Below are 12,840 nucleotides of genomic sequence, written 5' to 3'. Positions count from 1 at the left end.
TAACTGTATCTTCTTGTTTAAAACTGGTAGTCCTTTAAGTTCAAACACATTATAAAAGATCTACATTTTTTTCCTCCCTTCTCCCACATTTTGTGTTTTTGATGTCGTATTTTACATGTTCATTTTTATCCATTAACTGTATTGTAGTTATAGTTAATTTTACAATTTTTTGTCTTTTAATCTTCATAGTAGCATGCATATTTAAGTGGTTGATGGACAGCCTTTACTATATATTGGTTTTTGCTTTTTTTTTTGGCTGTGCTATGCAGCTTGCAGGACCTGAGTTCTCCGACCAGGGGTTGAACCCAGGCCCGACCAGGAGTTGAACCGGGGCCCTCGGCAGTGAAAGCTTCGAGTCCTAACCACTGGACTGCCAGGGAGTTCCCTATATTTGTTTTTAATAGTGGGATTTTACTTTCCAACAGATTATTACTTCTTGTTGTAGCGTTTTCTTTTTCTTAGAGAAGACCTTTTAACATATCTTTTAAAGTCATTTTATTATTGATGAACTCTTAGTTTTTGCTTGTCTGAGAAGTTCTTTATCTCTCCTTCAATTCTAAATGGTAATCTTGCTGGGTAGTATACCCTAGGTTGTAGGTTTTTTCCTTTCAGCACTTTATATGTATCATGCCACTCCCTGATGGCTTGCAAAGATTCTGCAGAAGAATCAAATGATAGCCTTATGAGGGTTCCCTTATATATGACTCTTTGTGGGGGGGGTTTGTTGCCTTTAGAATTCTCCCTTTATCTTTAATCTTTCTATTTTAATTATGATATGTCTTGATGTGGGTCTGTTTAGGTTCATTTTGTTTGGGACCCTCTATGCTTCCTGTATTTGGATATCTCTTTCCTTCTTCAGGTTTGGGAAGGTTTCAGCCATAATTTCATCAAATATGTTTTCGACCCCTTTTCTCTCTGTCTTCTCCTTGGACCCCTACAAAGCAAATGTTAGTATGCTTGATGTTGTCCCAGAGGTCCCTTAAACTCTTCTCATTTTTTTAAATTTGTTTTTCTTTTCATTGTCCTGATTGGGTGATTTCCATTATTCATCTTCCAGATCACTTATGCGTTCTTCCTGTATCACCAAGTCTACTGTTAATTCTTTCCACTATGTTTTTTGTTTCAGTTATTGTATTCAGTTCTGACGGGTTCTTTTTTGTTTCTTTTTAGTTCCTTGTTAAAGTTCTCACTTTGTTCATCTGTTCTTTTCCCTAGTTCAGTTAGCATTCTTATTACTAATGCTTTGAACTCTATCTAGTAAATTATTTACCTGTGTCATTAGTTGTTTTTTTCATGGGTTTTCTCTTGTTCTTTCATTTGAAACAAATTCCTCTGTCTTCTTATTTTGCTTAACTTTTTCTGTCACTATGGAATTTGGTGAAACAGTTACTTATCTTGGTCTTGTAGTGGCATCCTTGTCTGGGAGCATCCCTATACTGTCTGTGTGTGCCAGGTGCCTTTGGTGGGAGAGCTGGATTTTATATGAGCATGAGTTACATCTTCCCCTATGGAGTAGTGGCAGCTTTCACCTTGGTTGGGGAGTAGGGCTAGAGATAGATGGGCTAGAACCAGAGTCACGTGTGAGCTGGGGCTTCTCCTCTGCTCAGTGGCCAATACCACCCTATTGGGGATGGGATCAGGTCCCATGTTGCTGGAATAGAAGGTCTGAGGGTCAGGTCTGAGCTGGCTCTCTTCCCTCTAAGTGTGTGCTCTCCCCTCCCAGCATTGGCACACTTGCCCTCAAGGGGAGCTGGAGCAAGAGAGGCTGGTGTGGGTGCTTCGCATGGGTCGGGGTGCAGGCTGTGGTGGTCCTGGCACCAGTTAGAATTCCATACTACTCTTGATCTACTCTCTCCAGGAGCACCAACAGTGGCTGACTTCAACCCTGCTCAGATGCTGCATTGGGCCTGAACCGGCTTCACCCTCTGCAATTGTGCATTCTTTTCAGCCAGGACAGCCCTTGCCCTAATGTGGAGCTATGCTGCAGAGCAAGAGGGACCAGGGCCGATGCTCAGTGTGGACTAGGCATGCACCATGGCTGTCCTGGCACCAGAGTTCTGGACTATTCCCAATCCACTTCCTTTGCAAGTGCCAGCAATGATTGCCCCTACCCCATTTGGATGCTGCCCCAGGTCCAAGCCAGCCCCATCCCCTACAACTGTGCACTCCCTTTGGCTGTGGCAGCCCTTGTCACAGTGTGGAGCTGTGCCACAGAATGAGCCCAAGCCAGAGTGGATGCTCAGCTTGTCTGAGGTATGTGCTGGGGTGGTAGTGGGAAACAGGCCAGAGACCTGGGCAGTTTTAATCTGCTTCCTCTGCCTTATTTCAGGAGTAAGCAAGCATGTGCGTGCTCTTCATGAGTGGAGTCTAGGTTTCTTATAGCCCCACTGTCAATCCTGCTGGTTTTCAAACCACCTGAAGTGACTCCTCTTCCTGGTGTTGGACCCCAGGGATGGGGTACCCAGTAAGTGGTTCAAACCGCTCACTCCTCAGGGAGGATCTCTGAGCCTGTGTACTCCCCCCGCACCTGTGCCCCCTCCAAGAAGAGGAGGGGGATTACACAGACTTGCTTCTCTTCCCCTCCTGCTTGATTTCATGTGCATCTTTCTTACACCTTTGGTTGTATAAGAGTCTTAATGCCAGCCTCCAGTTTGTTTTCAGTAAGAATTGCTCTACAAGTAGATGTATTTATGATGTGTTAGAGAGGGGAAGTGAGCTCTGTATCCTCTTTCTCTGCTATCTTGATCCCACCCCTCAACTTTTTAGTTAAATAAGTTCAAAGTTAAAAAAATCCTTTTGTTAGATTATCCTGTGTTTTGCGTATTTGTTGTTGTTCAGGAGATGAGGTAAATTAAATCAGGCAATTAGATATTATTTCAGATAAGAATTTTTTTTATTTGAAGTATAGTTGATTTACAATGTTGTCTTAGTGTCTGGTGTACGACAAAGTGATTCAGTTTTACATATATATATTATTTTTCATATTTTTTCCATTATAGGTTATTATAAGATATTGAATATAGTTCCCTGTGCTGTACAGTAGGACCTTGTTGTTTACGTGTTTTATATATAGTAGTTTGTATCTGCTAATTCCAAACTCCTAGTTTATCCCTCCCTCCTGCCCTTTCTCCTTTGGTAACCATAAGTTTGTTTTCTATGTCTATGAGTCGTTTCTGTTTTGTAGATAAGTTCATTTATATCATATTTTAAATTCCACGTATAAGTGATACCATACGGTATTTGACTTTCTCTGTCTGACTTTTTTCACTTAGTGTGATAATCTCTAGGTCTGTCCATGTTGCTGCAAATGGCATTATTTCTATTTTATGGCTGAGTAATAGTCTGCTGTATACATATACCACATCTTGTTTATCCATTCATGTGTCAGTGGACATTTAGAGTGCTTCCATGTCTTGGCTATTGTCAGTAGTGCTGCTGTGAACATTGAGGTGCATGTTTCTTTCTGAATTAGAATTTTCTCCAGCTATATGTCCAGGAGTGGGATTGCCAGATCATATGGTAACTTTTTTTTAGGGAACCTCCATACTGTTTTTCGTAGTGGCTGTACCAATTTACATTCCCACCAACAGTGTAAGAGGGTTCTTTTTTCTCCATACCCTCTCCAGTATTTATTATTTGTAGACTTTTTAATGATGGCCATTCTGACCAGTATGAGGTGATAACCTCATTGTAGCTTTGATTTACATTTCTCTGATAATTAGCGATGTTGAGCATCAGATAAGAATTTTTAATTGAATAATTAAGGTTATCACATATGCTGTTAGCCTTATACCACCTATGTATTTCAAAGTGCAGAATAGGCATCATCACCAGGTAGTTTGAATATCAGCAGATTTCTTAAGATACTGTACATTCTAGGAAGCCCATGTTTCTCTGCAGTGGTAGAAATAAGATTATTCTTGTTTAGATCACATAGAAGGGATCACACTTAGCAGGTCAGACCTGTTACAAATAGGAGAGCCTAGCAAGGGATCAGAATAGCTTGCAAGGTTGAGCCTTCTTTGTGTTCCCAGAGTTTGAAGAGGGCTGGCCTTCAGTGATAAAAGGGATTAATTACTGATTGTAGGTGGATTTGAAGATGTGTGAAGTTCCTTCCACATCTAAATATGCTTTCCTCTTATCTGCCAACAGGTACAACTGTAACTGCTTTACGATTGTTTAAGAATCTACCTGTAAGAAAGCAATTTTACTCAACTGCTAAAAAATGTAAAGAGGAAATAAAAAAGGTCCAAGATCTCCTCATAAACTATGGTATACTTAAACCTGATGTAAGGATTGTTTTTGTACATAACAAGGTAAGCATTATTGTACTTTCTACAGGACTTTTTTGGTATATGATATAATAAAGGGACAATGTATTTTATCTAAATCAGTTAGATATGTAAAGAGTCTTCTTTCAAAATTTGTCCACATTTGTTTAGCTTTTTCTTTATTGTTTAAAGAGCATCTTTACTTTGTTACCTTGTATCTATATGAAATCTGATTGAACCTTTTATTTCTTAATTTCTAAGATAGGTGATTCTACCAAGAGACTTTTCCATCCAAGAAATGTTTGCTTCCTAAATATTACGATGAGTAAGACTTGTTCTTTTCCTTTAAAGAATTCACAATTTAGTAACATTTTCCACCTTCTATTCTAAACTGTTTCTTCTTTGGAAGAGTTTTTTGTTAAGTTTTTAAAGGAAACTCTACCTCATTTCTTTCCATTTTTCAAAGCAGGGCTGATAAGGAATTCCTCCTGTTGCTTGATGAATCTTAGGGGAAAGAAAGGTTTACATATCTTCTGATTGTTATGTTTTTCATAAAATTCCACACATGCACTTCAAAATATTTAATGTAAGGTGAGTAGAACCACACAGCAGAAGTTTGGAAACCTGATGGGGAGTAGAGAGTTAACATTTATTAAGAGTGTACACAATGCCAGGGCCTATGCTAGGTGTGTAAAACTCCTATATCCACAGCAACAGCCAGGTGAGGTAGACATTATAATTTGCAGTTGTCCTCTGAACTCAGAGGTTTGATACTCTGCTCAGTGTTGCACAGCTGGTAAATTGTTGAGATGGGTTTCAAAACTTTACCTGCCTACAGAGTATAGGTTCTTCACACTCTACTGTTTTGTCTTCCCATTTTAATACTACATTACATTTGTGTAGTTCTTTTCCAGGTTTCAGAGCACTTACAATAACCTTGTGGGTTAGACAGCCTTATCTCTATTTGTATGGGGAACTTGAAGCTCAGAATGATCTAAGGAATTGTTTTCTATTTTACAGTAAGTAATACTACTGAGGTCAGAACCCTTTTTCATCCAGTTTTCTTTCCACTCCATGTCTTTTTACTTGTTATTAAGAAGATTCCATATTAAACCAAGTTATGGTGGAATATTTATGATCAAAATCTTTGGTCATCTTAAAAAAATAAAGAAAAACATTAAGAATAGTCAGCCACCTGTTCCTGCTGGCATAGAGCTCAACCATATGATACCTTGAGATCCCTTCCAGCTCTATCATGCTAGGTTTCCTCAGGATGTTGATAGATAGAGACTCATCCTGTTAATATAAATAACCCTATGACCTCTTGATCCAAAGGACATTTAGTCATTAAAAGTTGAATTACCCAAGTTAAGAAAATATTAAGGGCAGAAGAAACAGTGATCAGGAAGGGAAAACAAATGGAAAAAGGTAAAACATGAAGACAGGAGCTACATTTTTATAAAAGAAAAGTGACTACAACCAAAGAGAAAAGTTTTAAGAGAAAACAGAAGAATATTATTGCCCTGTGTAATGGAGATGCACATTTAAAGTCAAATATATATCTTCTAAGCTTTGAATAAGTTTATATTATTATCCCAACCTGTGTAAGATCATCAGTGTAGGCATTTTCTTTTGAAACTGGAAAGTAGTATTTTTTAATACACTGTATTTTATAATTTTTGGAGGGCACCGTATCTGAATTTATACTGAGCAAACACAGGTCTCTCGATGGTCTTCAGTAATTTCAGATGCAGTTCAAATCCTGGAGAGTGTTATACCATGCAAGTAATGTAAGATTATCAAAAGTTTTATAGTAAAATTAAGTATTAGCTATTATTACACAACGAAATCATGGACTCAATTATATTTTCAAGGTTTTTTCTTTTAGTATAAATTATTTTTTCACTCTTCTATTTATTAATAGTGCTCTTGTGCCTCAAATGTTATATTGTTAAATGTCCTAAAATAGCATTGATACATTATCATAAATCTCTTTGAACATTGAGTCCTGCTCTGCTCTTACAAACATGCTTATGTTTATCATTCTTTATGTGCTTTTCTGAAGAATTTTTTTGCCTTAGCTTAAAATTTAAAGATGGCAATATTGTTGTCTCTTCTTTTTTTGAAATTTTTTTCTACATTAGAAACAAACAATCATATTGCACATAATATGAGAAGTACTATTGCTATTTTGACATCTTGGATTAGATAGTGTTCCTTCTTTTTATGAAGGTTTAACCTGCCAAGACATTCTTTGAATACTGATAATGTTGATGTTCTTGCCAGTATGGTTATGTTAGAAAGAGGTATTTTTCTTCTTTCATCACCATGTTCCTTGAAAGCATATTGAATAATGAGACAGCCAAAGAGAAATAATTTACAAGTAGATTCAGTGACTTTATTTAAAGTAGATTTTGTTTGGAGAAATGCTAGAGCCATTTCTTAGATGAGCACTACAGTCTTCAACTTTTGTTTTGTAACTGAATCCCTGTGAGGTCCTGCTACATATATTTTCATTTATAAAGTAGCTGTTTCCCCGAATTAGAAGTTTTTCTCAATGTGGTGATATCTGAAACCCACTTAGTAGTATTAGCTCTTTCATAAGTGCATGAGTAATTTTATAGACCACTAGTTTAGAACATAATGGTAAATATGTGATTTCAGATAAGGGATACTTTCATACTTGTGGATTTTCGTGATTTTCCTTTGCTTAAAATATCATTTGTATTTTAAAAAATTGTTTTGAATTTAATCCTGTCTTGATAATTAGAGTCCTGCTGTTATTGCAAAAGCTGAATTGGAGGGCTTCCCTGGTGGCGCAGTGGTTGAGAGTTCACCTGCTGATGCAGGGGACATGGGTTTGTGCCCTGGCCTGGGAAGATCCCACATGCCGCAGAGCAGCTGGGCCCGTGAGCCATGGCCGCTGAGCCTGCGCGTCCGGAACCTGTGCTCCACTACGGGAGAGGCCACAACAGTGAGAGGTCCGCGTACCGCAAAAAAAAAAAAAAAAAGCTGAATTGGATATTATTGACATAAGAAGGTCTGATCTGTCTCTTACAAAAGAGAGAGAGAAGCAATTTAAGGAATGGCTTTCTACCTATCCCACTTACATGTGACATGAATGTTAAGGCTTATTGGGATGAATTTATTTATATTTGAAGTCTGGAAGAATGATGACCAAGAATGAGAAGGAAGGGACACATTTATTAGATTATAAACTAAAGATAAATAAGTGGTAGCTTATAATTTGTATGCCCTACCTTCATGTTATTCCCTTTGTTCATTTTATTCTACTTTGCATCTTTTAGCCTTTTACTCATGTTTTTTTGTGTTTTTTTTTTTTTTGCGGTACGCGGGCCTCTCACTGTTGTGGCCTCTCCTGTTGCGGAGCACAGGCTCCGGACGCACAGGCTCAGCGGCCATGGCTCACGGGCGCAGCCGCTCCGCGGCATGTGGGATCTTCCCGGACCGGGGCACTAACCCGTGTCCCCCGCATCGGCAGGTGGACTCTCAACCACTGCGCCACCAGGGAAGCCCTTACTCATGTATTTTTGAATGTCCCAGTTTTGTTTCACCTGTGCTGTGAGGAATCAAGGAAAAGTCCTTTGCCCATAACTGGACCAGTATTAAAGGGTCACCCCTCCCCCCGCCCATCCCAGCCAGTGTTGTGGAGGCAGTATAATCAAAGAGAAATTCCAGTCCAGGACTATGGTTCAAATGCCTCTTCCTTCTGAAGAATATATTCTTCCAGTTCTAACCTTGAAAGTTTGGGTGGTTTTTTATTTCTTTTTTGATTAGTGAAGGTGGATGTTCCTTCAGATATATTTTAAGGTTAGCTTGGGGCTCATTATCAATCATGATTGGTTGTTCGTTTATTTGTTTTTATTTGCAAATTAATGATAATTTTTTTTAATGGCTCTCATTTTTCTTCTTTGTTATATTAACTTCTTTTACTTTTCACCTAACTTCTGTGAAATATTATATAGAAAAGATGAGGGCCATATATAAGTCAAATTTTAGTTTAGTTGATTTCTAATTTTGATGTTTGCTCACACTGTTAAAAAAGTCTTTGAAGTCTTCCCCTGTCTGCCAGCAAGACTCAGTTATTATGTAGCTTTTTCCATAGCATTTTCTGTGTATTCCTATTATGTCACTTTTGCTTTGTTGGAAATGATTTGCATTCTCTCCCCCCGTCCCAACAGCCTCTTGTGGAAGGGAGGGCTGCATCTTGCTTATATCTGTATTCCTCTTAATGCTCACTTAGCATTACAAAATTTTGAGTGTACAACCATAAAAAAGAATGAAATAATGCCATAGAGATTATCATACTAAGTGAAGTAAGTCAGAAAGAGTAAGGCAAATACCGCATAATGTAACTTATATGTAGAATCTAAAATATGACACAAATGAACTTATCTACGAAACAGAAACAAACTCACAGAGAACAAACTTGTAGTTGCCTAGGGAGAGGGGGTGGGGGAGGGAGAGATTGGAAGTCTGGGATTAGCAGATGCAAAGTATTATGTATAGAATGGATAAGCAGCAAGGTCTTACTGTATAGCACAGGGAACTATGTTCAGTATCCTGTAGTAAACCATAATGGAAAAGAATATATATGTGTGTGTGTATATATATATATATATATATATATATATATATAACTGAATCACTTTGTTGTACAGCAGAAATTAACAAAGCATTGTAAATCAACTATACTTCAATAAAATAAATTAAAACAAAACCCCAAAATATTGAGTATAGTTCCCTGTGGTATACAGTAGGTCCCTGTTGGTTATCTCTTTTATATATAGTAGGGTGTATATGTTAATCCCAAACTCCTAATTTATTCCTCTTCCCCCCCTTTCTCCTTTGGTAACCAAAAGTTTGTTTTCTATGTCTGTGGGGTCTATTTCTGTTCTGTATAAGGTCTGTGGGGTCTATTTCTGTTCTGTACAAATGACCTGTATAAGGTCATTTGTATCCTTTTTTTGGGGGGGGATTCCATATATAAGTGATATTGCATGATATTTATCTTTCTGGCTTACTTCACTTAATGGTACAATAATCTCTAGGTCCATCCATGTTGCTGCAAATGCCATTATTTTATTCTTTTTTATGGCCGAGTAATATTCCATTGTATATATATACCACAAATGGGATGTAACTAAAAGCTTTTGCACAACAAAGGAAACTATAAACAAAACAAAAAGACAACCTACAGAATGGGAGAAAATATTTTAAAATGATGTGACCAACAAGGGATTAATCTCCAAAATATACAGAGAGCTCATACAGCTCAATATAAAAAAAAAAACCAAACCACCCAATCAAAAAATGGGCAGAAGATCTAAATAGATATTTCTCCAAAGAAAACATACAGATGGCCAAAAAAGCACATGAAAAGATGCTCAACATTGCCAATTATTAGGGAAATGCAAATCAAAATTACTAGTACCACTTTAAATTCATGATCACTAATCTTTGTACTGCCTGGTAGTCATACTTTGTTTCTCTTGCCCATTTTCTCTCCTGGTCTCCTATATCAGTGCTTTAAACAAACTTTAATGTGCATACAAATCACCTGGGGATCTTGTTAAAAGTGCAGATCCTGATTTAGAAAGCCAGGGAGGGCCTGAGATTCTACATTTCCGACAAGTCTCCAGGTGGTGCAGTTGCTGCTGGCCCATGATCCACATATTGAGTGGAAGTCCCAAAGGGCTATTTCATGTGTTCTCTTCTCAGACAGTCAAGTCCTTCTTCCCTATCTTCACAAGAGTAGCACAGGGAACTAGGACATAACCTGATCTTACGTCCTATTTCACTGAGAAAATTGAGGTAATCAAGAGAGAACTTTTACAAACTACCCACCTGTCTGCAATTGTGCCCATACATTCAGCCTTCCCTTCTGTTGCTATAGATGTATGCGTCATGTTTCTAGGCAAGGCCAATTCCTTCACTTGGGCAAAACTTCTTAAAATACTTGTCTGTATTCATTGTCTCCAATTACTTTCCCCCCATTCTCTCTTGAACCCACTGTAGTCAGACTTTCTCTTTCTGCCAGTCCACAACTCTTACCAAGGTCACCATTGACTTTCAGATTTCTAAATCCAGTGGTCACTTCTCAGATCTTATCTTACTTAACACTTGCCACAGTTGATCTCCGCATCCTTGAAACACTTTTTCACCTGTCTTCTAGGTCAACACACATACTTGGTTTTTTTCCTATCTTTCTACCATTTGTTATCAGTCTTCTAGTTCCACCTCATATCCTAACTTGTAAACATTTAGTGTCCTGTGGCTCAGTTCTGGAATTTATCCTCATATATGTGTGTGTGTGTGTGTGTGTGTGTGTGTGTAATTTATTCTCATATATATTCTTTTCTTGATGTGCTTATTCAGTCTTATGCCTTTAGATATCATTTATACACTGATGACTCCTCAATTTTTATCTCCATTCTATAGCTCTCTTCTGAACTCCAAACTCAGAGATCTAACTACCACCCCAAATCTCTCTTTGGATGTTTAGTAATAAGCTCCTCACATTTAACATGACCAAAAGTAAGCTCCCTACCTTGTCTCTCAGAATTGCTCTTTCCACATCCTTCTGCATCAGCATGTGAGAATTCTGTTTCTCCTGTTGGCAAACCAGAAGCCTTAGGGTTATCCTTGACTACTGATTCTCTCACACTTTAATCTGATAAAAGAGTAAATTCTGTTGGTCTACCTTCAAAATATATCTAAAATCTAACTATTTTTCACCATGTCAGACTACCACTGTCATCCAAGCCACCATCATCTCTCACCTGGATTTTTGTAATAGTACTCTAGTTGGATCTCCCCACTTCCTACCTTTCTCTCTTTAGTCTATTCCCAGCCCAACAGCTAGGGTGACCTGTAAAAATGTAATTCAGGTCATGCAACTCCTCTTCAGTGAGTTTCCATCTCAAAGTCTTTATAAATGGCCTGTGAGTTCTACATAAAGGTTAGTAAACCTTTTTTTGTAAAGAGCCATAGTGTAAATATTTTGGGTTTTCTAACTCATACAGGCTCTCTTACAACTGTTCAGCTCTGCTGTTGTAGCATGAAAGCAGCCGTAGGTATTAAAACTTTACTTTAAAAAGCAGGCAGTGGGTTGGATTCAGTCCTTGGGCTATAGTTTGCTGACCCCTGTTATAGATGATCTGATCCACTATTATGTCTGATCTCATTTTTTTCTTTTCTTGGCTTCAGCTACCTGGCTTCCTTGTTTTTTCCTTGAACGTACTAGTCATACTTCCAACTCAGAACCTTTGTATTTGTAGTTCTTTGCTTAGAACATTCTTCTGTGTATCTGGCTCAATCCTCATCTTTTAGTTCTTAAAACTTCTCAATGAAGCTTTCTTTAGCCACCCTAAAATTATAACCATTTCTCCCGCCCCACACATGTTTTCCTGCTGCTGCTTCTTAAAACTTCTCAAAATCGAATACACTGTATGTTGTACTTATGTTTGTTTGTTTGTTTGTTTTTTGCGGTATGCAGGCCTCTCACTATTGTGGCCTCTCCTGTTGCGGAGCACAGGCTCCGGACGCACAGGCTCAGCGGCCATGGCTCACGGACCCAGCTGCTCCGTGGCATGTGGGATCTTCCCGGACCGGGGCACGAACCTGTGTCCCCTGCATCGGCAGGTGGGCTCTCAACCACTGTGCCACCAGGGAAGCCCTGTTGTACTTATCTTAATTTATTGTCTCTCTCCTCCTCTGGAATATAATTTCCATGAGGGGAAGCATTTTTGACTATTTTTTCACCGATGTGTCCCTAGTCGATGGTAGTACTTCACGTAGGTACTCAAAAAATATGTGTTAAAATAATGAGTGTGATCAAGGATTGAGAGCATGGAGGACAGGAGTACTCTTATCACATTGGTGGCACTAGCCCATACGGGATTGTGAACATAGGTATTAAAGCACCAAAGATACAGTGGTAAATGGTGTCACTAGAATCAGAAATAGCAACTGGAAAAGAGAGGTGGGAAAACAGCAAGTATCAGCTTTTATACTCGAGACATTTCCCTTTTTTTCTGGAGGGCTCCTAGGAAGTCACAGAAGAGGGACGGCTGACTTTAGCCACTTGGCAGGTGGGTGTTACTTCACTTGGCAGTGAAGTAAGAACAACCTGTAAAAGTGATTTCACCTAGAACTCCACAAGTGGGTGGGTCATAGGCTAATTCTATTACAGTATAATTTGCTAATATAGATAAATGGACCAAGATCATTCTAGGTACAGGAATAGTATGAATATAAAAGATGTAAGTAGGAAAATACAGAGCACATTTAGAGGCAGTGAATAAGTCAATTTAGGTGAGTAAGTATTTTATATAAAGGAATACAGGAAGATAAATCCTGAAAGACAATTTGAGGCTAGATTATAAAGGGTCTTTAATGCTAGGCTGATTTTTTCTTTTTAAATAGAAAATTGGGAGTAGGGAAGTGACTTGATCAGGGTGTTACCTCAGACAGTTAGTTTGGTAGTAGTGTGCTGGGAGAAATTATAGGAGACTATAAATGGTGACATTAGTTAGGAAGCTGTAAC

General features: G+C 38.3%; 1 protein-coding gene across 9 annotated transcripts in view; it reads left to right on the top strand.

The window, feature by feature from the left end:
• PMS1 (PMS1 homolog 1, mismatch repair system component) overlaps positions 1 to 12,840 on the top strand; it is a 98,489-nt gene that overhangs the window by 32,355 nt on the left and 53,294 nt on the right. For all 9 annotated transcript variants that reach the window (XR_002643698.2, XM_022567240.3, XM_022567244.2 and 6 more), the window contains one exon: positions 4,153 to 4,316. Coding sequence is in view for 8 of the 9 variants with exons in the window: in XM_022567240.3 (XP_022422948.1) it covers positions 4,153 to 4,316 (164 nt within the window). In the remaining variant the exon portion in view is untranslated. The remainder of the gene's footprint in view (positions 1 to 4,152; positions 4,317 to 12,840) is intronic.

Source organism: Delphinapterus leucas, chromosome 8, assembly GCF_059928025.1.
Source record: "Delphinapterus leucas isolate spDelLeu-1000000601 "Yukka" chromosome 8, BTC_Dleu_Yukka2, whole genome shotgun sequence".
Classification (NCBI taxonomy): Eukaryota; Metazoa; Chordata; class Mammalia; order Artiodactyla; family Monodontidae; genus Delphinapterus; species Delphinapterus leucas.
This window is presented reverse-complemented; position numbering and strand designations above follow the sequence as displayed.